The 25,834-nt window shown below is 47.4% G+C and overlaps 2 protein-coding genes across 2 annotated transcripts in view; both read left to right on the forward strand.

Annotated features, from left to right (window-relative positions):
- LOC143767631 (uncharacterized) overlaps window positions 1–25,834 on the forward strand; it is an 850,082-nt gene that overhangs the window by 162,749 nt on the left and 661,499 nt on the right. The window lies entirely within an intron of this gene.
- LOC143767690 (uncharacterized) lies at window positions 6,839–15,365 on the forward strand. Its single transcript, XM_077256175.1, has 7 exons — window positions 6,839–6,962; window positions 9,026–9,175; window positions 9,303–9,482; window positions 9,566–9,689; window positions 9,773–9,870; window positions 10,411–10,501; window positions 13,274–15,365. Exons 1-7 carry the CDS (start codon window positions 6,936–6,938, stop codon window positions 14,230–14,232), a joined length of 1,629 nt encoding a protein of 542 aa, XP_077112290.1. The 5' UTR covers window positions 6,839–6,935; the 3' UTR covers window positions 14,233–15,365.

The raw sequence follows: 25,834 nt of genomic DNA on the forward strand, positions 1-25,834 counted from the left end.
CCCAGGATCTGAATCCATCTGGATCCATAGCGTGGTGGAGCTAGAGGGCCCACTAGGAGTTCCTCGACTACCGGGGCAGGGTCGGTCTCCTTACCTGCCACTGCGGTGTCTCCGGTGCCAGTCTCCTCCGCTGACATCAGGGGCCGCTGTATAGGATGCTGCTCCTGCAGTTTCACTCCCAGCGCCGCCTTCCATCTGGTCACGGCATCCAGCTGCATCCGCAGGAGTTGGTTGCTCAGCTCATCCCCCTCCTCTTTCTGGAACTCCGGGACCTCCGGTGACGGCTCACATCGGTTTCCATCCTGGTGGCTGGGGAAGTCCTCGGCTTCCACCCCACACTCCGGGTCCGGGCTGCTCGCCATGTCGTCCTCCATGTTCCTTCCTGCTTCTTCATCTGGTTCCCGCTCTCTCCTGTGGGGGTAGAGCTTCTTCTTCCTCCTCCCGCCATTCAGGATCAGGAGGCGGATCTCAGTTGCCGACGGGAATGTCCTCATGGTGCAAAAGTATTTGGAGTGGGCAGCCATTGTTTTCGCGCCCCACTTCTAGTTCCCTCCCACGATGGCGCATTTTTCTTTTCCAGCGCTCCTCGTGGCACTATAATGGCGGCAGTTTTGGTGGCAATTCACAATTAAGTCTGTCAGCATAACACAGTCTCTTAGGTGCACGTGACCCAATTCTCATTGTCGGTCCATCCTGTTCGTGACACCAAAATGGAACACCTGCCAGGGCCGTGGGGTACCCGGTACTGGGTCCAGTATTCACAGGGGGATGTCACGGTGGCGACTCGGTCCGTGGCCCTGGGCACCCATATAAAAGGGATATTGATTACAGTTTGTGTTCGTGACGCCACCTGTGGTATTCGGTCAGTGGGGACCGACGCTGCTTTAAGGGGTCCTCTGGGGTGATGTTATGGCAGCTAGATGGTATAACTTCCCACAGGTGAAGTATATCCCCAGGGCTCCCGATGTGTAGATGAAGATGGTGAATGGTGTAGAAAAGAACGAGGACACAGGTTTGCACTCTCTTTACCTGGTTTACTGAAGACTTCAGGCAGCCACAGTCCAGGGCACCAGATCACAGGACAGGCAGGGTCCGGCCGACTTGGAAGCAAGTCCAGAGTCCCCTTCACCATGTGGAGTTAAAAGCCTTCCTCATAGCGCGGTGGTGTTTTAGTCCCTTACTGCCTATGGCTTCTGATAAGGTCCTCACAGTTCTCTCTGTCCTCCATAAAGGTGGGACATAAACCCATATAGCAGGTGACTCGAGCCTTTTTTCAGGGTCTCTAACATGACCCGTGCTCTATGTGTCACTGTGCATCCTGGGTATTAGGGCAGACAGGTGATGTGTAATCCAGCTGTCCTGCCGGTTTTTGCTGTCAGTCTTAGAGTCCCTCACAACCTTGGTGTTCCAGCTACCGGTGATCTGCGCCAGCCAGGGAGGTAGCTAATGCACTGCTCTGCTCCACTGGTATCACTCTCCTGTGCTTCGCTCTCCCGCACGCTTTCCACAAGCTGTCTTTTCCTTCTTAATTCTCTGTCCTCAGGAGCTGTAGCAACTCTGGCTACACGGCTCCTTCAGTCCTTCCGACACTCAATGTCTGACTGCTCTCTTCTCTGTCCTCTGACAGAAACTGACTCACTTTCCCTCCAAGACCAGAAATATGTATTCCAGAGGAGTTCACCCTGAATCCGGGTTCAGAGCTCCCCCTTCTGGCCTGGAGTGTGAACATTTTGCATGCTTGTGTTTACCTGGTGAAAGTTATCCTTCCTTGCCTCGAAGCGTGACATCACTCTCCCCGGACCCTGGGGCCTCACAAATATATTAGAATTAAAAATATATGCAGTTACCAATGTCTTTATTTTTCAATATTTCACATTGTTACAGAGGGTCATATAGGTATTGATCTCGTCACCCATTTTCTAAGTAAATATATTTCTAAAGCTGCTATTGACCTGAAATTCTCATCAGATGCCACACAAGAAACGTCTCATGATGGGTAAAATCAGTAAGCTGTCGCAAGACCTTTGTAACCTTATTATTGCAAAACATACTGATGGCATTAGTTACAGAAGAATTTATAAAGTACCACCAAACGCCCGCTCTCCTTTCCCTGTGGGCGTAATACTACTCAGACAACACAAGATGAGGGTAAAACAGTGCGGCAATGCTTTATTAAACCACAAAAACAGGCAAATAACACAAAAACAGTCCCAGCAAAATACCCAAGATGGTGCACATTACACAGTCTCACCCTTCCGCTGACCTGCCGGGATAAGAGCAGCTGTTATGTGAATACCATGCCTATCAGTCCCTTTATTACATTACATAGGTAAACAGATCTTTAGAATAGGGCTTTGACTAGTCAATGGAGCGTTAGTGTCTCCACACTTGTTGGGCTACTTTGATGTTATCACATCCCTGTGGGTGCGATAGCGTAACTTACAAGCGCCGGCGTCATCGCTAAAGCTATACTTACCTCGCACATGCGTGCGGATTTATATTCTGAAGTTGTGTGTTAGGGTATGTTTCCATGTGCTGGATTACATCAAGATTTGCTGCGGATTGGATGCTGCGTACAGCCACAGCATCCAACACGCAGCATCCGTTTGTTACAGCATAGTGGCATCCGGCGGCCCTGCATAACCGGACATGTGACGCGTCTTTATAGACCGAAGCATGTTTATTTATCTACCGGAAACGCTCTGTCTCAGCAAGATAAACAGCACAGTCTATGTATAGGATGCGGCGATTCCGCATGTATTCAATGAACACATATGGAATCATCGCACATACAAAAGGAGGCAGGGCTTTGGGCGGAGAAAGGTATCCGCTGCATACAAAGCGCAGCCATTCCAGCACATGGAAAAATACCCTAAGTGTGCGCATGATCAGGAGTCTTCTGCACGTTTGTTGGACGGCTAATAAACACGTCGGGATTGCCTGCCAAGCACGGTAATGTTATAGCCATGTTGACTACTGGCATTGCTGTGACTGGCAGCCGCATCACGTCATCGGATTTTATACCTGATCGAGTAACCAATGTACCTGAGAATGCTGATGCTGGAGTCTCATCTATCATTTACACTTTATGGACAAATATTGCATCTCTTGCCCCCAAAACAAAACTCAAAATGTCCTCCTGCCGCTTTTCCTAATTCCCAATCCCAAAATAGACAAGGATATTCAGAGTTGCCAATCCTCCCTCCTTTGTAGCCTTCCGGAGATAAAGCATCTTCAGCCGTAGCTCTTTACCTCCTACAGACAAAATGGGGGAACACAAAACACTTGTATCAGTTAATTTTTATTACAGTTTTTATGAAGGGAAATTACAATAAAATATCCCCAAACAGAGGGTCTCATACTCAGGCAGTTTCAATTTTACGCCAACCCTCTTTATATGAACAAGATCATAGTCTCATTATACCAAGTAGAGAAGCTCCAGGGACAAAGACCCCGTCTGCTCCTAATATGCTGGGGGCCCCCGAGTATCCAGCCACGGGGCCCAGATTCTCTCAATGGTGGCCCCAGCGTTTCATGTAGAATAAATCCCTTTCTCATACAGTACTGTAGTAATGACTTTGCTCTCACGTTTTGTAGGAGGGTTCGTCTGACTCCATCGTATGTTATCAGTGTATGTGCGAGAGACGAGAGGCCGATGTCTGCAGTGTTACCGTGTGTGTCCGGGTCAGTTCTACAGGGGGATAGAGAGCCGGGGGTCTGTGAGCAAAACTGGGGGTATATGGGTGTATAGAGCATACACAGAGGGGTCTGCGACTGAAGCTGGGGATATACGGGTGTATACAGTGTACACAGGGGAGTCTGTGACCAAAGCTGGGGGTATACAGTGTACACTGGGGGGTCTGCAACCAAAGCTGGGGGTATACAGGTGTATACAGTGTACACAGGGGGGTCTACGACCGAAGCTGGGGTATAAGGGTGTATACAGTGTACACAGGGGAGTCTGCGACCTAACCTTGGGGTATACGGGTGTATAAATTGTACACAGAGGGGTCTGTAACTGAAGCTGGGGGTATATGGGTGTATACAGTGTACACAGGGGGGTCTGCAACCAAAGCTGGGGGTATACGGGGGTATATAGTGTGCACAGGGGGTCAGCAACTGAAGCTGGGGGTATACGGGTGTATACAGCGTACACAGAGGGGTCTGCGAGCAAAGCTGGGGGTATATGGGTATATAAAGTGTACACAGAGGGGTCTGCAACCGCAGCTGGGAGTATACGGGTGTATACAGTGTACACAGGGGGGTCTGCGACCAAAGCTGGGAGTATACGGGTGTATACAGCGTACACAGGGGGGGGTCTGCGACCGAAGCTGGGGATATATATTTATTCCACGGTGCTGCACATGAGACGAGGTTACATCAAAATACAAATATCACTTATAGTTAACAAAACTAACAATGACAGACTGGTACAGAGGGGAGAGGACCTTGCCCTTGCAGGCTTACATTCTACAGGATTATGGGGAAGGAGAAAGTAGGTCGGGGGTTGCAGTAGCTCCAATGGTGTTAAGGTTGTTGTGAGGTCATTACAGGTTGTAAGCTTTTTTGAAGAGGTGGTTTTTCAGGTTTAATTTGGAGGATCCAAATATGGTGGATAACCGGACGTGTTGGGGCACAGAATTCCAGAGGATGGGGGATATTCGGAAGGAGTCTTTGAGGCGGTTGGGTGTGCAGCGAATAAGCGTGGAGGAGAGAAGGAGGTCTTGGGAGGACCGGAGATTATGTGAGGGAAAATATTGAGATATTAGTTCGGAAATATAAGGAGGAGACAGGTTATGGATGGCTTTGTAGGTCAGTGTTAGTAGTTTAAAGTAGATATGCCGGGAAATTGGGAGCCAGTGAAGGGATTTGCAAAGAGGGGAAGCAGGAGCGTAGTGAGGAGATTAATTAGTTGGGCAGAAGAGTTAAGGACGGACTGGAGGGGTGCGAGAGTGTTAGAAGGTAGGTCACAGAGAAGGATGTTGCAGTAGTCAAGGCGGGAGATGATTAGGGCATGCACAAGCATTTTGGTAGAATGAGGGTTGAGGAAAAGACAGATTCTGGAAATATTTTTGAGCTGGAGGCGACAGGAAGTGGCGGGAGCCTGGATGTGTGGTTTGAAGGGCAGGGCAGAGTCGAGGGTTACTCCGAGGCAGCGGATTTCCAGGACAGGGGAAAATGTGTTATTTCATATATTTTGATAGATGGATCAGGTAGGGAGGGTATGCGAGATGAAGGAAGGATAATTAGTTCAGATTTGTCCACATTGAGCTTGAGGAAGCGAGAGGAGAAGAAGAAGGATATGGCTGATAGACATTCTGGAGAGCAGAGAGGTGACATCTGGGCCAGAGAGGTAGATCTGACAGTCATCAGCATATAGATGGTACTGGAAGCCATAAGACTTTATGAGTTGTCCCAGGCCAAGGGTATAGATTGAGAAGAAAAGGGGTCATAGGACAGAGCCTTGAGGGACACCAACAGAGAGGGGGCGAGATGAAGAGGTAGTATGGGAGTAGGAAATGCTAAATGTGCAGTTGGTAAGGTATGAGGAGATCCAATATAGGGCAAGGTCTTTGACACCAAAGGAAGAGAGGATCTGTAGTAGGAGGCAGTGGTCAACTATGTCAAAGACAGAGGACAGGTCTAGAAGGAGGAGTATAGAGAATTGTCTGTTAGCTTTGGCTGTAAGTCATTAGTAATTTTTTTCAGGGCAGTCTCAGTGGAATGGTGGGGACAGAAGCCAGATTGTAGGTTGTTGAACAGAGAGTTAGATGCAAAGTGAGAGGAAAGTTCAGCGCGGACGTTCTGCTCAAGGAGTTTGGAAGCAACACGGGAACAAATATATGGGGCGATAGCTGGGCATAGCTCTCGGGTCAAGGGATGGCTTTTTGAGGATAGGTGTGATTGTGGCATGTTTGAAAGCAGAGGAAAAGGTACCAGAAGTTAGTGAAAGGTTGAAGAGATGGGTTAGGGATGGGATTAGAGTGGTGGTGAGGTTGGGGAGGAGGTGGGATGGGGTCAAGCGCACAAGTGGTGAGGTGTGATTTGGAGAGAAGATGAGCAAGCTTTTCTTCAGTGATTTTGGAGAGGGAAGTTATGGGGTTAGGGTATTGGTCTGGTATACAAAGGGGTTGTGGTGGTTTGACAACAAAGACTTGCCTTGTTTGGGTGATCTTATTTTTAAAGTGTGTGGCAAAGTCCTCAGCAGAGATGAAGGAGGTTATAGGGGGCAGTGGTGCGCGGAGGAGGGAGTTAAAAGTGTTGAACAACTGTTTGGGGTTTTGGGATAAAGAAGATAAGAGGGATGTGAAATAGGTCTGTTTAGCAGATATGAGAGCTGATTTGAATGCGAGTGTTGCTTTGATTGCAGTGAAGTATGGGTGTATATAGTGTACACAGAGGGGTCTGTGATTGAAGCTGGTGGAATACAGCATACACAGGGGGGTCTGTGACTAAAGCTGGGGGTATATAGGTGTATACAGAGGGGTCCGTGTACACGCGGCTCCGTTCTGTACTCCTCTCACACACACTGCTCCACTCCATACACTTCGTACACACGGCTCCGTTTCTTACACTTCGTACACAAAGAGTTCTGCTCCGTAAACCTCGTGCACACACGACTCCGCTCGGTACACACATGGCTTCGCTCTGCACACCTCTTACATATGCTGCTCTGCTCTGTACACCTCTTACACACCTGGCTCTGCTCCGTACACATGCAGCACAGCAGAGTCCTGCATACATTGAGGCCCCTGATCATGTGACCCCTGGCTCCTCCCCTCCTGTGATCTCATCACAGGTCCTGTGCGCACAGAGCAGCCATATATGTGGAGTGTGGCTCTGCGGGTGGAGGTCGGTGCTGGAGGCCCCATTATTCTCTATGTGGAGTGCGGCTCTGCGGGTGGAGGTCGGTGCTGGAGGCCCCATTATTCTCTATGTGGAGTGCGGCTCTGCAGGTGGAGGTCGGTGCTGGAGGCTCCATTATTCTCTATGTGGTGTGCGGCTCTGCGGGTGGAGGTCGGTGCTGGAGGTTCCATTATTCTCTATGTGGAGTGCGGCTCTGCGGGTGGAGGTCGGTGCTGGAGGCTCCATTATTCTTTATGTGGAGTGCGGCTCTGCGGGTGGAGGTCGGTGCTGGAGGCTCCATTATTCTCTATGTAGAGTGCCGCTCTGCGGGTGGAGGTCAGTGCTGGAGGCTCCATTATTCTCTATGTGGAGTGCGGCTCTGCGGGTGGAGGTCGGTGCTGGAGGCTCTATTATTCTCTATGTAGAGTGCGGCTCTGCGGGTGGAGGTCGGTGCTGGAGGCTCCATTATTCTCTATGTGGAGTGCGGCTCTGCGGGTGGAGGTCGGTGCTGGAGGCTCCATTATTCTCTATGTAGAGTGCCGCTCTGCGGGTGGAGGTCAGTGCTGGAGGCTCCATTATTCTCTATGTGGAGTGCGGCTCTGCGGGTGGAGGTCGGTGCTGGAGGCTCTATTATTCTCTATGTAGAGTGCGGCTCTCCGGGTGGAGGTCGGTGCTGGAGGCTCCATTATTCTCTATGTGGAGTGCGGCTCTGCGGGTGGAGGTCGGTGCTGGAGGCTCCATTATTCTCTATGTAGAGTGCGGCTCTGTGGGTGGAGGTCGGTGCTGGAGGCTCCATTATTCTCTATGTGGAGTGCGGCTCTGAGGGTGGAGGTCGGTGCTGGAGGCTCCATTATTCTCTATGTGGAGTGCGGCTCTGAGGGTGGAGGTCGGTGCTGGAGGTTCCATTATTCTCTATGTGGAGTGCGGCTCTGCAGGTGGAGGTCGGTGCTGGAGGCCCCATTATTCTCTATGTGGAGTGCGGCTCTGCAGGTGGAGGTCGGTGCTGGAGGCTCCATTATTCTCTATGTGTAGTGCGGCTCTGCGGGTGGAGGTCGGTGCTGGAGGCCCCATTATTCTCTATGTGGAGTGCGGCTCTGAGGGTGGAGGTCGGTGCTGGAGGCTCCATTATTCTCTATATGGAGTGCGGCTCTGCGGGTGGAGGGTCCACACCAGAACTGTAGCAGGTAAAGACCCCAATATCCACAGGTGTCCCTTCTAATTGGGGGGATACTATCCCCTCTAATAATCCTCGGACAGTTCTGACAAACACGGAAAAGTGCCCCTTTATGGAGGTGACGGAAAGTCTGTTTAGTCCCTTTAGCTCCATAGTATCAGCTCTAATCCAATGGTGAGAGCGATTAACCCTGAAGAGTCACAGATTGTGGGGTTGTTATAGGATGTTATATTTAGGGGGGTTTGTGTTGTCTCCTTATAAGAATCACAATGGTTTTGTTCCTTTTCCGCTGATAGATACAAACGACCCAACTATGAAAGACGGGAACCAAGGAAGCATGTATTACTCTCATAGTACAGGGCCTCCACACAGTATTGTCGGGAAACCTTCATATAGAGGCCGGTGGTGATGGAGTCAGTGACCGACTCTGGACAAATATGTTTCTAGAGCCGTAGTAGGAGATGAAGATGTCGTCCTCATCATGAAGTAGTTATTTCTCCTGTCCCGTGTAATGAATATCTCCTGCAGTATTGCTAATGCCGATTCCAGGGTCGGTAAATGAGACGAGAATTAGCATTATGGAAGATGAGTCTATGAGGAACGTATTCAGCTGCCGACTGTGAGGAAGAAACTGCTTGTTGTCTGTGGCCTAAATATATAGGTTTTATTAGTAGATGTCAGGAAAAAAGCTGAATGTTGTAAAATAATAACAATACCATTGCAGCTTGGGTCCCTGCCAGTCTCCGTATTTCCTGGTCAATCATAATGATCTTGTGATTCCTACAGCCAATCAGTTGCTGAAGCAGTGAGTAACATAGCCAGAGATTGGGGCATAGAGGAGATGACTTAGTAAGAAATTCAACTTATGTTCCAGTCCATACGAGACTAGAGAATACAACATTTACACGTTCTATTTCCTGATATGTTTCCCTTATTATCTCCAGTAATTGTATTATTACACAGGATTCTTATGATGTTACATCGGCTCATCTTCTTCTCATTCAGGTCTCTACAATATCGGATCCTCTCAGTGAAGATCTTCTATATAAGAGAATTTTTTTGACTTGCCCATCAACAATGGATATGGGCAGAGACAAGATGGTGGAGAGGATATTACACCTCACCCTAGAGATCCTCTTCCGGCTTACTGGAGAGGTGAGATTCTGATGACGTCACATTACATCATTCTTATCTATGGGAATAACAGATGGACAGAACTGGAGAGGTGAGGACTCTGGAAATGTCTGTAGTGAGATTTATTAATGTGTCTCTCCATAACCAGGATTACATAGTAGTGAAGAAGACCTCTAGTGAGCGCTGTCAGGACCCTGTGTCTGAGGGATGGGGAAGACCCCGAAGTCCAATCACCGGACCTCCACCTCAACCCCTAATACATGAGGACATTAATGACCAGAAGATCCTAGAACTCACCTACAAGATGATTGAGCTGCTGACTGGAGAGGTGACACTGCTGTGAATGCTGGGACATTATACAGTAATGCTATGAAGGGATCGGGGGGATGACGGTATCATTGTATGCGTCAGATTCCTGTTAGGTGTCAGGATGTCACTGTTTATTTCTCCATGGAGGAGTGGGAGTATTTAGAAGGACACAGAGATCTGTACAAGGACGTCATGATGGAGGTTCCCCAGCCCCTCACATCACCAGGTAATAGACAGGACTAAATACATATGGCCTATAATTATCTGTCTGTAAAGAATGAATTCAGTCCCTGTATGTGTTTCCTCCAGATCTATCCAGTAAGAGGACAACACCAGAGAGATGTCCCTGTCTTCTTCTTCCACAGGACTGTAAACAAGGAGATCCCAATGTTCCTCAGGATCACCAGGTAGATGGAGAGAAGGTGTCAGGAGATCTCCCCTATGATGTGTAGACGGCTGTGAAGGTCTTGTGCTCAGTCTTGTTTTATCCTCCAGTATTATTTATATGTTTTGGAGAAGGAAAGGACTGACCAGTTAAAATGAAAGAAGCTTATTTGGACATGATTAAAAAAAAACAAAACAATAAAACAATCTGACTAAGGGCGCATCTTTACGCCAGAAAAACGTCAGGTTGTTATTATTGTTTATTTTTAATCATGTCCAAATAAACTTCTTTCATTTTTACTGGTCGGTGTGCTGTAAACATATCCTTTCCATTTCCTACGTTTGATGAATGAACCAGCAGGCTTGGCACCCATCAGACACATGCTAGCATACTCGCTTGGATTCCGGCTGGATACTACCCACGTGGAGACTCCCTGTCCCTCCTCCCTGCATTTTATATGTTTTATACTTGTATAGATGAGAATGGTAGAGATGGCAGGATTAGAGCTGATCATAGATGTGACTTCTCCATCTGTCTGTGACTTTTACAATATTTGTTTCAGGGTGAAGATCTGACCCATATTACTACTACAGAGACATATGTGAGGGATGATGAGCGGTGTAAAGAGGAGATTCCTACATATGACTACCCAGGTGAGTAGTAACCATCAAACACAGAGAAGTCACAGATTCGTCTTCGTCACTGGCTGCGGCTGCTTTATCGGTGGTGTAGTCCGGCCGTATCACAATTGTGTGATCACCATTTTGCCTCAAGACCACAACTTTCTCTTCAATCCAAAACTGTTCAAATGACTTTGGGCATTAAAAGCCATTTTCTGTAGAACGTATAGCCTGGAGGATCCACCTAACCCCTGAAATTAGGAAATTCTGACCGTTGCCTGCCCAGATCTCTAAACTACAAAGCCAAATGACAGCGTACGTAGAATATGCTGACAAGTTAGAAAATCACTTGAAGAAAAATATTATAATGGGTCTGTAAGAGAAAGTGGAGGGTAATGATGCTGTTGGCTTCCTAGATCCTTGATATCTTTTTAGATGAATCTACCTTCTCTCCCTTCTGTGCTGCTGAATGTGCTCATATGGTCCCTACAAGACCAGGTCCAGTCTTTCTGGCCGAACTTCACTTTTATGATCGACAACAGTAAAGGTGCAGTGAAGGCCAAGTGCGAATTTCTGTACAATAACAGTTTCCCTTTATCCTGACTTTTCAATTTCTTTCAAAACTGACTATCTTCAAAAAGGATTGCGATAAACTACATAAAACACATTACACCTGTGCCATGATATATCTCTAAGCTGTGCATGGCTGATGGCTGTAATATACATTTACTCACACCTGCAGGAGAATTGTTGGCTCGAGCCCTGGTTTCATGGATTCACTCCACATCATTAATTCCATTAGTGCACAATCTCTCCTGAAATGGGGAGCACTAATACTTTTTCTACTCTTTTCTTTGACTATCTAATATTTCTTCTTGAAACTCATCGGACAGAAAATATTGATCCTTGCGATAGTTTAGATTGCAAAGAACCACCAAGCCCCATGCTTTATTTACTCCAGAGAGGTTTACCCACTAGTTACTCATTTTTTACTGATGAAGACTGTTGAATTTGATCATTTCTTTAGGTGTGTTATTGTCTATAGTCACAGTTTTTGACTACAATAGTTAGGCTCCAAAACACTCTGATAACCATTTCCCGCAGCCAGCTTTGTGTTCCTAATCTGGGCCCATTTGTCAAATATGACTTGTGTCACCTTTATTTGGTGATAATTTTAGAATTCTTCACAAAATATAAGCCCCGTTTTTTTTCACTTTCACAAAGTGGAATAGCAAACAGATGGACCTCACAAATTATTTTACAACTTCTCTTGAATCCGAAATTACCCTATACATGGTTGTGCACTACTATCTGGGCACATTTCAGAGTTGAGAAGGAAGGGAGTGCCATTTAGCTATTTAAATCCAGATCTTACTGGAATAGTTTGCAGACACAATGTATCGGGAGCAGTGTTTGTGACCACCTGGCAGCTCAAAAGATGGCCACCATGATCAGGCTTGGTGCTATCTACTCCATGTTCCCAATCCCAGGGATTGTCTTGCTCAATACCCAATTAACACCTCTAGATGGATCTGGACTTGCATAGAGACCCCCAGGCTTGGGCCATAGTGTTGCCTGCTGTTCGGTGGTGTAAAATGGGAAGAACAATAGTTGCGTAGCGGTTCAGAACCCGTAAGGCAGAGAAAATACAAAATCAGAAGACGCAATAGTAGTCAACAAACAGGCTAGGATCACAACAGGAAACAAATACAAGACGGGAGCTGAGCATAGAGAACTGAACCAGAGGAGAACAAGGCTGTATCTGGCAGCTTCCTTCAATATGCTTCGAACTTTTGTAGAATATGGTGCTATCCAATTGGCCGAATCAGGGAGCAGATTACTTCAGCTGGACAGAATATGCACCCATATTGCTACTGGTTTGCACTAATTGCCCCAGGCACCCTAATCTTAGTGGCTGAATTGAGCCTACATTGTCCAGAGTTTCTGGTTTCAATGTTTGCTCCATAACCAGCCCCGCCTGCCATGTGGATAAGGACACACGTGGTGACAAAAGTAGGCATCGTAGGAGAAGATCTGAAAAGAGATGTGACACGTCATCTGCAGAAGCCCTAATACGAAAAAAATTCAGAAAACCAGAGCAGTTGAAATCCCCATAAAATGACTCCATTTTAGAAATTGTAACTCTCAGATAATTAATCTATCAGAGTAGTGTCTGTTTTTGATTCAACAGGCACTTTCTGGAAATTAGCACGCAGTGCTTTAGGAGAAAAATGCAAATATATCGTTTTATTACCCAAGACATTGTGCCCAGATTGTGCTCCAGGAGACACACACACCATAAATTAAGTGGGTTCTTCTCACTATAGTAATGCCAAATACATGGATGCTAAATCTGGTTTGGGCACAATGAAAGGCTCAGAAGCAAGAGGGATATTTGACTTTTGGAGAGTGGATTGGTTAATGGAAGCCATGTTACTTTTCAAGAGCCTTTGAGCAACTAATAATGTGGAAATCTCTGTTTTTTCCACTAACAGATGATTGACCTGAGTGGGGACTTTTTTTGTGAGATGAATAGAAATTTTTATTGCTATTATGTTCATCAACATAACGTTTCTTTGTGGCTTTTAATTCCATATTTGAGAGATAGAATGAACAAACAGTTGAACACTATGCTCCATTGGTTCATCCTATGAGATTTTCTATTAGACTGTGAACTGTCAGTCTTGGTGAAGAATTTAATATTTCTACGTAATTTGCCATTTTTACAGTCAGTTTAAGTAGAAATGTTAAATGACATTCAAAGATATTTTATTCATAACTAATAATTGGTTTATATCTTGGCAGATGACTGTACCAAGAGATCAGAGGGACAGCTGACAACTTCAATTTTTAAATCAGAAGATTTTGAGATCCCACCGGATACAACTGAAGTGAATGCTGTTACTCTAGACATACCATCATCCCTTCACTGCAAGGGTCTCTCATCTGATCCTTTCAAACAGGTCTTGTCTTGTGATTCATTAGCAACAACTAAGGAAAATCAGAGTCACAAAAGAAGCATTAAACCCGGAAATGCTCCTAAATCAAAGAAGCCATTTTCATGTTCAGAATATGGAAACAGTTTTCCCATCGAAAAGTCTTTTCTTAAACATCCAAAAATTTACACAGTGGAGAAAACCTTTTCCTGTTCCAAGTGTGTTAAATGTTTTAAGCACAAATCACATCTTGTTAGACACCAAAGAAGTCACACAGGGGAGAAGCCTTTTTCATGTTCAGAATTTGGGAAATGTTTTAGCGAGAAATCACATTTGGTTAAGCACCAGAGAAAACATACAGGGACAAAGCCTATTTCATGTTCAGAATGTGGGAAATGTTTTAACAAGAAATGGAATCTTGGTACACACCAAAAAACCCACACAGGGGAGAAGGCTTTTTCATGTTCAGAATGTGGGAAATGTTTTAACAAAAAATGGAATCTTGGTATACACCAAAAAACCCACACAGGGGAGAAGGCTTTTTCATGCTCAGAATGTGGGAAATGTTTTACAAACAAATCAACTTTGGTTACGCACCAGAGAATCCACACAGGGGAGAAGCCTTTTTCCTGTTCAGAATGTGGGAAATGTTTTAATCAGAAATCGTCTCTGGTTACGCACCAGAGAACCCACTCTGGGGAGAAGCCTTTTTTCTGTTCAGACTGTGGGAAATGTTTTAACTTTAAAGGGAATCTTGTTAAACACCAAAGAACGCACAAAGGAGATAAACCTTTTTCACGTTCAGAATGTGAGAAATGTTTTACATAGAAATCAGCTTTGGTTAAGCACCAGAAAACTCGCACATGGAAGAAGTGTCATGTGGGTACTGGGTAGACTACAGCTGATTACCCGAGCCCCTGCGATATCCCTCAGACTAGGGAAAACCCTGTCTGTCCCTCTCCAAGAATTTACACTGATGGTGTGCTTGTCTGGGCCGCCAGGCCTGACCCTAACTCCTGTTTCAGTCCTATGCTGAAACTTCCACCCGCCACCCAGTGATTAGACCACACACCAACCCCTACAGAAAGCACAGACAGGGAAAACTAAAAACGCACCACGCCGCAGACACACAGGAAAACACTAAAATGTGCACAGGGCAAAACAAATACAAATATAGGAAGGAGAAATATGACAAAGGGTAATACACCACCATATACGATATTTCTTCTCCTAAACCACCACTCCAGACCGAGATCACCAGGCACAAGACACAAGCTATAATCAGCGACGCCCAAAGTCCAGAATGACTATTTAAAGGCCACGGGCGTGACCCAGCCTCCAACCCGATTACCAGCTAGATTAACCCCGGACAACCTGGACAAAGTCTAGTCGGCGCCACAGAATGTATAGTGGACGAATGTGGAATTACCACTGTTTGTCGGACGTCCTAGTGTGAATAGCGTCCAACATGACTAGAAACCATTTTCCTGTTCAGAATGTGGGAAATGTTTTAACAAAAATGGAATCTTGGCATACACAAAAAACCCACACAGGGGAGATGGCTTTTTCATGTTCAGAATGTGGGAAATGTTTTAATCAGAAATCATCTCTGGTTACGCACCAGAGAACCCACACAGGGGAGAAGACTTTTTCATGTTCAGAATGTGCTAAATGTTTTAATCAGAAATCATCTCTGGTTACGCACCAGAGAACCCACTCCGGAGAGAAGCCTTTTTCCTGTTCAGAATGTGGGAAATGTTTTAACTTTAAAGGGAATCTTGTTAACCACCAAAGAACCCACACAGGGGTTAAACCTTTTTCATGTTCAGAATGTGGGAAATGTGTTAACCGGAACGCAAATATTTATAGCCACTTGAGAACCCACACAGGGGAGAAACCTTTTCCGTGTTCATAATGTAGGAAATGTTTTACAATAAAATCAACTCTTTAACATCAGAAAATTCACAAAGGGGGTGAAGCCTTTTTCATGTTCAGAATGTTTGAAATGTTTTAACCAAAAAATATATTTCTTAAAGGTGTTGTCCATTGCTAGGAAAACCCCATTGTCATTCCTCATATTTGGCCTATTTCAAATAAAAATATTGATACTACCTTTCTGTGCTAGTGTCGATCCAGTGGGCTTAGCACTCATGTTCCCGGGGCTATTGAGGTTTTTACAAAATCAGCGCTGGCTTCTCTATTCCTGCCTTCAGAAGTATTGAACGTCAATAGGAAGCTAGGGCCACCGCTGCTCTCTGACTTAGGCTTCTTTCACACTAGCGTCGTGCACTGCACGTCGCTATGCGTCGTTTGGTTGAAAAAACGCATCCTGCAAATGTGCTTGCGGGATGCGTTTTTTCACCATTGATTAGCATTAGCGTCGCATTGCCACACGTTGTGCGACTGTTGCGCCGTGTTGTGGCGGACCGTCGGCTGCAAAAAACATTACATATAAAGTTTTTTGCGGCCGACGGACCGCCATTTCCGACCGAGCATGCGCGGCCGGAACTCCGCCCCCACCTCCCTGCACCTCACAATGGGGCAGCGGATGCGTGGAAAAACATCCGTTGTGCGGCGCAAACAACGCTAGAGTCGGTACGTCGGCCCGACGCTCTGCGATGGGCTGAGTACGACGCTAGTGTGAAAGAAGCCTAACTCTTATTGTTTGACATGTCTCAAAGTGGAGGCAGTGAATCAAGTTTAAGAACGCACTTGCTTCTATTAGTCTGTTCCCTATGATCCTTAAATACATTTTTCCTACATGTTTCAACCAAGAAAGAAAGAAAGAGACTTTTTGATATTATATTTTAACTTTGAAAAAATAAAGAATTAATCATTTTAAACATGTCTTGGATTTGTAGAGTAGAAGCTGGATCAATCTTTCCTTTTCAAGTAGTGGACATCCCCTTTAAACATCAAAAATCCCACACAGAGAGATGCCATTATCTTACATACAGTAGAGTGTGAAAAATAAATTACTAGAAAATTGAATTTTGTTGACCATCAAAAATAACTCAGACTGGGAGACACTACATATGTTATTGACAAATTGTGCAAAAACATAACAGATAGTCATATAATAAAATGAGAAAAGATAATTACTAGGGATGAGCGAACGTGCTCTTTGATACTGATATCACTTTAAGTATCTGGGTGCTTGGAAATACTCGGTTCGCATTAGCCGTTGCTCGGATTTAAAGTTCGAATTCCCACTCTGCATTTTTGGTGTCTGTTACATAGCCAATAAACATGCAGGGGATTGCCTGCCAGTCACTGTAATGTTATAGCCATTTCAATAGTGGCATTACTATGATTGGCTGGCGGAATTATATAATTATAATCTGGAGTTATAAAAGAACAGGCACTGCCATTCTCAGCACACTGACCCCATTGCACAGCACAGGGACAGTTCTTATTGGAGGAAGAGAGGGGTTGTACAGGCCTGTGTGTGCACAGTATAACAAATCAGAGTCCTGTAGTTTTGATACTGGTGCTGAAGCTGAACCATCATATTAACAATCCTTGTAAGGGCTAATCTTGTGCTTTGTTGTTTTTATCAGATACATTCTGCATTTAGCCTAGCGAGTGACAGTTGCATGAGCAGGGGGATTGGCTGAATACAGGGGCTTAGTGCTTTGCAGTCCATTGCTAAATATATAGCAGCAGCAGTTGACCACATTCTTTTTTTTGGGGGGGTGAAATATCCATAGAATATTTCTTGCAATTTGCAGCATTTCAGTGGTATATAACACTCCAAATAAGCATTGAGAAATTTTTCTGGAATGAATTTGTCATCCATACACTTTTACATGCTTTGTGTTACATTATGGTGATACTAAACTAAAAAAATAACTCGTTGACTGCTACAGGTAACCAATTCTTTTTTATTTTTAAACAAAATATAAACTTGGTTTCTAGAGACCTAGCAATTAGAAAATGTGTAACTCTTGAGGAAAGGGACAGGGAAGTGGAGTTGCTAATGATGATGCATGTAGATGCCAAGGACGTGGGACAGATGTGACTACGCCTGTTGCTGAAGACCAAGAACCGCACCCATCCACATCACATAGGTTCCTATCCCACTTTGCAGGAAGGTAAGATGGAGATTTTGTAATCCATCTATAAGCTGTCTAGCATGGAATTACCCACAACTGTAGATGAAATATTCGACTCGGCCATTACCTGCATAAATGAGTCCCAACCTCGAGGTAGATTCCTGCTGGTCACGGCTCTGTGTTGTACTACGTAGAAAATCCAGCAAGTTGGATCCTGGTATTACAGATCCTTTGAAAATAAATTTGCTTTTCTTCTTCCATGCTGTAACATTTTTATTCTGCAGTAATCTGTTAGTAAAAATTCATCCTTCCTTTTTATATCGCTGGTTTACATGGCTGACAATTCCAGTGACCTCTTGATTTTTATCAGGGTCTGAATTTGGCAGTTGTTGGTGATCAGATTCAGGAGCTGACGAGATGTAAAGTTGCTGGTTCCTTTTCATCGCGTTTAGCATGAACCAAGTATCTCTGTAGTATGGTATTATACATTTTAATTTTCATGTCATCGGGCATGTCACGGCATTGTAAAATCTCACTAATCTCATGATCAAGGTGCCGAATAACATCCCGTCATATGTTATCTGTATTAGGGGGTCTTAGTATGATTAGATCCTGTTTGGGGACTAGATACATTTTCTCTCTATGCTCCATTATTTGCCTGTGAGGAGACTTGTTATTGGTATTGTAAAAGAGGCCCTATAAACCCGTCGGTCTGCTTTAGTAGACGCTTCTTTATGGATTGTGATCTATCACTCAGGGTTCTTACAGCTTTACGATACTTCTTCAGAATATTTTTTGGCCCTTTTTCAGTGGAATTTGGCCTTTTAAGATGTTTAAAGCAATCTCCCTTATGGCTGTAACTAAATCAATGCTAACATTGCGCAAAATAGATTTTCTAACATCGGGAGTTGCCTTCACCTTTAAGAGAGCGGCACTCCTTAATGTCGGTGCTCACATAGGGTCTAAAACCATAAATATAGGAAAAAACTTGGCACTCAAATTGGATATGAGTTTATGTAATTTAATAGCAGTTTAGTATTAGTACAGTGTAACAAACGTTTCACTCCTAAGACCTTCATCAGTGTACTAAAGAATAACAAAATAACTTTATATTAACTGAAGTATATACATCCAAGAGTAGATATGGCAAACTATGCAGTAGGAGAGTATGCAGAAATCTTATAGCATTTTCATATTTCCAGGCTAGTGGAATATAAAGAAACAGACAATAATAGAGTAACAAGTGAAGCACAGCACAGAACAGGCCGCAGGATGGGAGCACATGACAGAACGGGGGCGCCGGATGGGAGCACATGACAGAACGGGGGCGCAGGATGGGAGGAGCACATGACAGAATAGGGGTGCAGGATGGGAACAGCACATGACAGAATGAGGGCGCATGATGGGAGCAGCACATGACAGAATGGGCCGCAGGATAAGAGCACATGACAGAATGGGGCACAGGATGGGAGCAGCACATGACAGAACGGGCCGCAGGATAGGAGCACATGACAGAACGGGGCGCAGGATGGGAGGAGCACATGACAGAACGGGGGTGCAGAATGGGAGGAGCACATGACAGAATTGAGCTCATGGATGGGAGCGCATGACAGAACGGGGGCGCAGGATGGGAGGAGCACATGACAGAACAGGGTCGCAGTATGGGAGCAGCACATGACAGAACGGGCCGCAGGATGGGAGCACATGACAGAACGGGAAAGCAGGATGGGAGCATCACATGACAGGGTGGGGGCACAGGATGGGAGCAGCACATGACAATGGGGGCACAGGATGGGAGCAGCACATGACAGAATGTGGGCGCAGGATGTGAGGACATGACAGAACGGGGCGCAGGATGGGAGGAGCACATAATAGAACGGGGGCGCAGGATGGGAGCAGCACATGACAGAATGTGGGTGCAGGATCAGAGCACATGACAGAACAGAGGCGCAGGATGGGAGGAGCACATGACAGAACGGTGGCACAGGATGGGAGCACATGACAGAACGGAGGCGCAGGATTCGAGCAGAGCATGACAGGATGGGGGCGCAGGATGCGAGCAGCACATGACAGAAAGGGCTGCAGGTTGGGAGCACATGACAGAGCGGGGGCGCAGGAAGGGAGGAGCACATGACAGAACGGTGGCACAGGATGGGAGCAGCACATGACAGAACGGGCCACAGGATAGGAGCACATGACAGAATGGTGGCGTAGGATGGGAGAAGCACATGACAGAATGGGGCACAGGATGGGAGCAGCACATGACAGAATGTGGGTGCAGGATCAGAGCACATGACAGAACAGAGGCGCAGGATGGGAGGAGCACATGACAGAACGGTGGCACAGGATGGGAGCACATGACAGAACGGAGGCGCAGGATTCGAGCAGAGCATGACAGGATGGGGGCGCAGGATGCGAGCAGCACATGACAGAAAGGGCTGCAGGTTGGGAGCACATGACAGAGCGGGGGCGCAGGAAGACAGGAACACATGACAGAACAGTGGCACAGGATGGGAGCAGCACATGACAGAACGGGCCACAGGATAGGAGCACATGACAGAATGGTGGCGTAGGATGGGAGAAGCACATGACAGAATGGGGCACATGATGGAAGCAGCACATGACAGAATCGAGCTCATGGATGGGAGCGCATGACAGAACGGCGGCGCAGGATGGGAGCAGCGCATGACAGAACAGCGGCGCAGGATGGGATCAGCGCATGACAGAACGGGCCGCAGGATGGGAGCACATGACAGAAGGGGGTGCAGGATGGAGGAGCACATAACAGAACGGGCTAAAGGATGAGAGCATATGACAGAATGGGGGCGCAGTATGGGAGGAGCACATAAAAGAACAGAGGCGCAAGATGGCAGCAGCACATGACAGGATGGGGGTGCAGGATGGGAGAAGCACATGACAATGGGGGCTCAGGATGGGAGCACATGACAGAACGGGGTGCAGGATGGAAGGGGCACATGACAGAACGGGGGCGCAGGATGGGAGCAGCACATGACAGGATGGGGGTCCAGGATGCAAGCAGCACATGACAGAAAGGGACGCAGGTTGGGAGCACATGACAGAGTGGGGGCGCAGGATCGAAGGAGCACATGACAGAATGGTGGCACAGGATGGAAGCAGCACATGACAGAACGGTCCACAGGATAGAAGCACATGACAGAACGGGGCGTAGGATGGGAGAAGCACATGACAGAATGGGGCACAGGATGGGAGCAGCACATGACAGAATTGAGCTCATGGATGGGAGCGCATGACAGAACGGGGCGCAAGATGGGAGGAGTATATGACAGAATGGGCCGCAGGATAGGAGCACATGACAGAATGGGGGTGCAGGAAGGGAACAGCACATGACAGACATGAGGGCGCATGATGGAAGCACATGACAGAACGGGGGTGCAGGATGGGAGGAGTATATGACAGAATGAAGGCACAGGATGGGAGCAGCACATGACAGAACGGGGGGTGCAGGATGGGAGCACATGACAGAATAGGGGCACAGGATGGGAGCACCACATGACAGAACAGGCTTCAGGATGGGAGCACATGACAGAATTGGGGTGCAGGATGGGAGGAGCACATGACAGAATGGGGGTGCAGGATCGGAATAGCACATGACAGAATGAGGGCGCATGATTGGAGCAGCACATGACAGAACGGCCGCAGGATGGGAGCACATGATAGAATGGGGGCGCAAGATGGGAGGAGCACATGACAGAACAGGGGCGCAGGATGGGAGCAGCACATGACAGAACATGCCGCAGGATGGGAGCACATGACAGAAGGGGGTGCAGTATGGGAGGAGCACATGACAGGACGGGGCGCAGGATGGGAGCAGCACATGACAGAATGAGCCACAGGATAGGAGCACCTGACAGAATGGGAACTGTTGTGAATTCCGCTCTTGGGCTCCCTCCGGTGGTTGTAAGTGGCACTTTTGTGAGTTCTGCTCTTGGGCTCCCTCCGGTGGTTTTAAGTGGAATGGCTGCTTCTTGGATTTAGCATCAGCAGCTGCTTCCACTGATTGTCTTTCTGGCTCAGCTATTTTAGTCTGGCCTTATCTCTCAGTCAGTGCCAGTTGTCTATGGTTCCTGCTTGGAGTCACATCTCTTTTGGATTTCCCTGACACTCTGACCAGTTCAGCAAAGATAAGTCCTTGCTTGTCCTTTTGCAGTCCACTTGTTGTGGACTTAATTGTTCAGCATATTCTATGTTTTTCTTTCTAGTCCAGCTTATCAGTATGGATCTATTCAGCTAAGCTGGAAGCTCTGGGCAGCAGATTTTGCCCTCCACACCTTTAGTCAGGTGTGGAGATTTTTGCATTCTCTGCGGTGGACTTTTTCTAGTTTTTATTACTGACCGCACAGTGTTCTGTCCTGTACTATCTATCTAGCTAGAAGTGGCCTCCTTTGCTACATCTTGTTTCATTCTACGTATGTCATTTCCCTCTCCACTCACAGTCATTATTTGTGGGGGGCTGTCTACCCTTTGGGGATTTTCTCTGAGGCAAGATAGCTTTCCTGTTTCTACCTTTAGGGGTAGTTAGCTCTCCGGCTGTGATGAGGTGTCTAGGGAGTGACAGGAACATCCCACGGCTACTTCTAGTGTGTTAAGATCAGGAACTGCGGTCAGTATAGTTACCACCTGCTCAGAGCTCATTGCATGTTGCTCCTAAACTACCAGTCCATAACAGGGAACGCAGGATGGGAGCAGCACATGACAGAACGGGCCACAGGATGGGAGTACATGACCGAACGGTGGCACAGGATGGGAGCAGCACATGACAGGATGGGTCGCAGGATGGGAGCAGCACATGACAATGAAGGCACAGGAAGGGAGCAGCACATGACTGAATGTGGGCGCAGGATGGGAGGAGCACATAACAGAACGGGGGCGCAGGATGAGAGCAGCACATGATAGAATGGGGGTGCAGGATGGGACCACATGACAGAACAGAGGTGCAGGATAAGATGAGCACATGACAGAACGGGGTCACAGGATGGGACCAGCACATGACAGAATGGGGCGCAGGATGGGAGCACATGACAGAACGGATGTGCAGGATGGGAGCAGTGCATGACAGGATGGGGGAACAGGATGCGAGCAGCACATGACAGAAAGGGCCGCAGGATGGGAGCACATGACAGAGCGGGGGCGCAGGATGGGAGGAGCACATGACAGAACGTTGGCACAGGATGGTAGCATCACAGGACAGAACGGACCACAGGATAGGAGCACATGACAGAACGGGGGCGCAGGATGGGAGAAGCAAATGACAGAATGGGGCACAGGATGGGAGCAGCACATGACAGAATTGAGCTCATGGATGGGAGCGCATGACAGAATGGTGGCGCAGGATGGGAGGAGCACATGACAGAACAGGGGTGCAGAATGGGAGCAGCACATGACAGAACGGGCCGCAGAATGGGAGCAAATGACAGAAGGGGGTGCAGGATGGGAGTAGCACATGACAGAACGGGGCACAGGATGGGAGCAGTACATGACAGAACGGGCCACAGGATGGGAGCACATGACGGAACGGGGGCGCAGGATGGCAGCAGCACATGACAGAATGGGGGCGCAGGATGGGAGCAGCACATGACTGGTTGGGGCGCAGGATGGGAGCAGCACATTAAAATGAGGGCACAGGGTGGGAGCAGCACATGACAGAATGTGGGCGCAGGATATGAGCACATGACAGAACGGGGTGCAGGATGGGTGAAGCACATAACAGAATGGGGGTGCAGGATGGAAGCAGCACATGACAGAATGGGGTTGCAGGATGGGACCACATGACAGAACAGAGGCGCAGGATGGGAGGAGCACATGACAGAACGGGGGCACAGGATGGGACCAGCACATGACAGAATGGGGTGCAGGATGGGAGCACATGACAGAACGGAGGCGCAGGATGGGAGCAGGATGCGAGCAGCACATGACAGAAAGGACTGCAAAATGGGAGCACATGACAGAGCCGGGACTGTTATGACCTGGTGGTTACGGAGCGGTACTGAGATGACCTGGTGGGTAAAACCAATCATGGACAAGCTTAGAGGAGGTAGGAGCTCCACAGACAGTAATCACTGATATGACCTAGTGAATACAGAGCAGCACTGAAATGACCTGGTGGGTAAAACAAATAATGTACTAGCTCTGAGGAGGTCGTAACTTTACTGACCGCAATCCCTACTCCTAACACCAACACTAGAAATAGCCGTGGAGCGTACCTAACTCTGCCTAGACGCCTCTGCACAGCCTAAGAACTAGATACCCCTGAAGATGGAAACGGAAAACTATCTCGCCTCAGAGAAACCCCCAAAGGAAGATAGCCCCCCACAAATATTGACGGTGAGTGGAGAGGAAAATGACAAACTCAGAAATGAAACTAGATTTTAGCAAAGGAGGCCAATACTATCTAAATAGACAGAGATAGAAAAGGCTACTGTGCGGTCAGTATAAAAACTAAAAAGTCCACGCAGAGTTTACAAAAAATAACCACCACACCGACTCACGGTGTGGAGGGGCAAATCTGCGACCCCAGAGCTTCCAACTAGCCGGAATATTTCATGACAATGACAAGCTGGACAAAAGAGACATAAATTAAACTGAACAGAAGGTCATAAGCAGGGAAACACCCAAAAACTAGCAGAACTTATCTTAAGCTAAAAATGGACTGGCCAACAGAGAACTTCCAGGAAAGGACTGAATCCACAGGAAATACATTGACAGCTGGCATCCACTACAGCCAAAAGCCCAGTTAAATAACAAGGCCAGGGAACCAATTAGTGAACGCAGCTGCTAAGTTCCACTTGAAACCACCAGAGGGAGCCCAAGAGCAGAACTCCCAAAAATACCATTCGCAACCACAGGATGGAGCCCAAGAACGGAATTCACAACACGGGGCGCAGGATGGGAGGAGCACATGACATAGTGGTGGCACAGGATGGGAGCAGCACATGACAGAATTGAGCTCATGGATGGGAGCGCATGACAGAACGGTGGCACAGGATGGGAGGAGCACATGACAGAACGGGCGCAGGATGGGAGTACATGACAGAAGGGGGTGCAGGATGGGATGAGCACATGACAGAATGGGGCGCAGGATGGGAGCAGCACATGACAGAACGGGCCGCAGAATGGGAGTACATGACAGAAAGGGGCGCAGGATGGGAGTACATGACAGAAGGGGGTGCAGTATGGGAGGAGCACATGACAGGACGGGGCGCAGGATGGGAGCAGCACATGACAGAATGAGCCACAGGATAGGAGCACCTGACAGAATGGGAACTGTTGTGAATTCCGCTCTTGGGCTCCCTCCGGTGGTTGTAAGTGGCACTTTTGTGAGTTCTGCTCTTGGGCTCCCTCCGGTGGTTTTAAGTGGAATGGCTGCTTCTTGGATTTAGCATCAGCAGCTGCTTCCACTGATTGTCTTTCTGGCTCAGCTATTTTAGTCTGGCCTTATCCCTCAGTCAGTGCCAGTTGTCTATGGTTCCTGCTTGGAGTCACATCTCTTTTGGATTTCCCTGACACTCTGACCAGTTCAGCAAAGATAAGTCCTTGCTTGTCCTTTTGCAGTCCACTTGTTGTGGACTTAATTGTTCAGCATATTCTATGTTTTTCTTTCTAGTCCAGCTTATCAGTATGGATCTATTCAGCTAAGCTGGAAGCTCTGGGCAGCAGATTTTGCCCTCCACACCTTTAGTCAGGTGTGGAGATTTTTGCATTCTCTGCAGTGGACTTTTTCTAGTTTTTATTACTGACCGCACAGTGTTCTGTCCTGTACTATCTATCTAGCTAGAAGTGGCCTCCTTTGCTACATCTTGTTTCATTCTACGTATGTCATTTCCCTCTCCACTCACAGTCATTATTTGTGGGGGGCTGTCTACCCTTTGGGGATTTTCTCTGAGGCAAGATAGCTTTCCTGTTTCTACCTTTAGGGGTAGTGAGCTCTCCGGCTGTGATGAGGTGTCTAGGGAGTGACAGGAACATCCCACGGCTACTTCTAGTGTTGTGTTCAGATCAGGAACTGCGGTCAGTATAGTTACCACCTGCTCAGAGCTCGTCGCATGTCGCTCCTAAACTACCAGTCCATAACAGGGAACGCAGGATGGGAGCAGCACATGACAGAACGGGCCACAAGTTGGGAGCACATGACCGAACGGGGGCACAGGATGGGAGCAGCACATGACAGGATGGGTCGCAGGATGGGAGCAGCACATGACAATGAAGGCACAGGAAGGGAGCAGCACATGACTGAATGTGGGCGCAGGATGGGAGGAGCACATAACAGAACGTGGGCGCAGGATGAGAGCAGCACATGACAGAATTGAGCTCATGGATGGGAGTGCATGACAGAACGG

This window comes from Ranitomeya variabilis, chromosome 4, assembly GCF_051348905.1.
Source record: "Ranitomeya variabilis isolate aRanVar5 chromosome 4, aRanVar5.hap1, whole genome shotgun sequence".
Classification (NCBI taxonomy): domain Eukaryota; kingdom Metazoa; phylum Chordata; class Amphibia; order Anura; family Dendrobatidae; genus Ranitomeya; species Ranitomeya variabilis.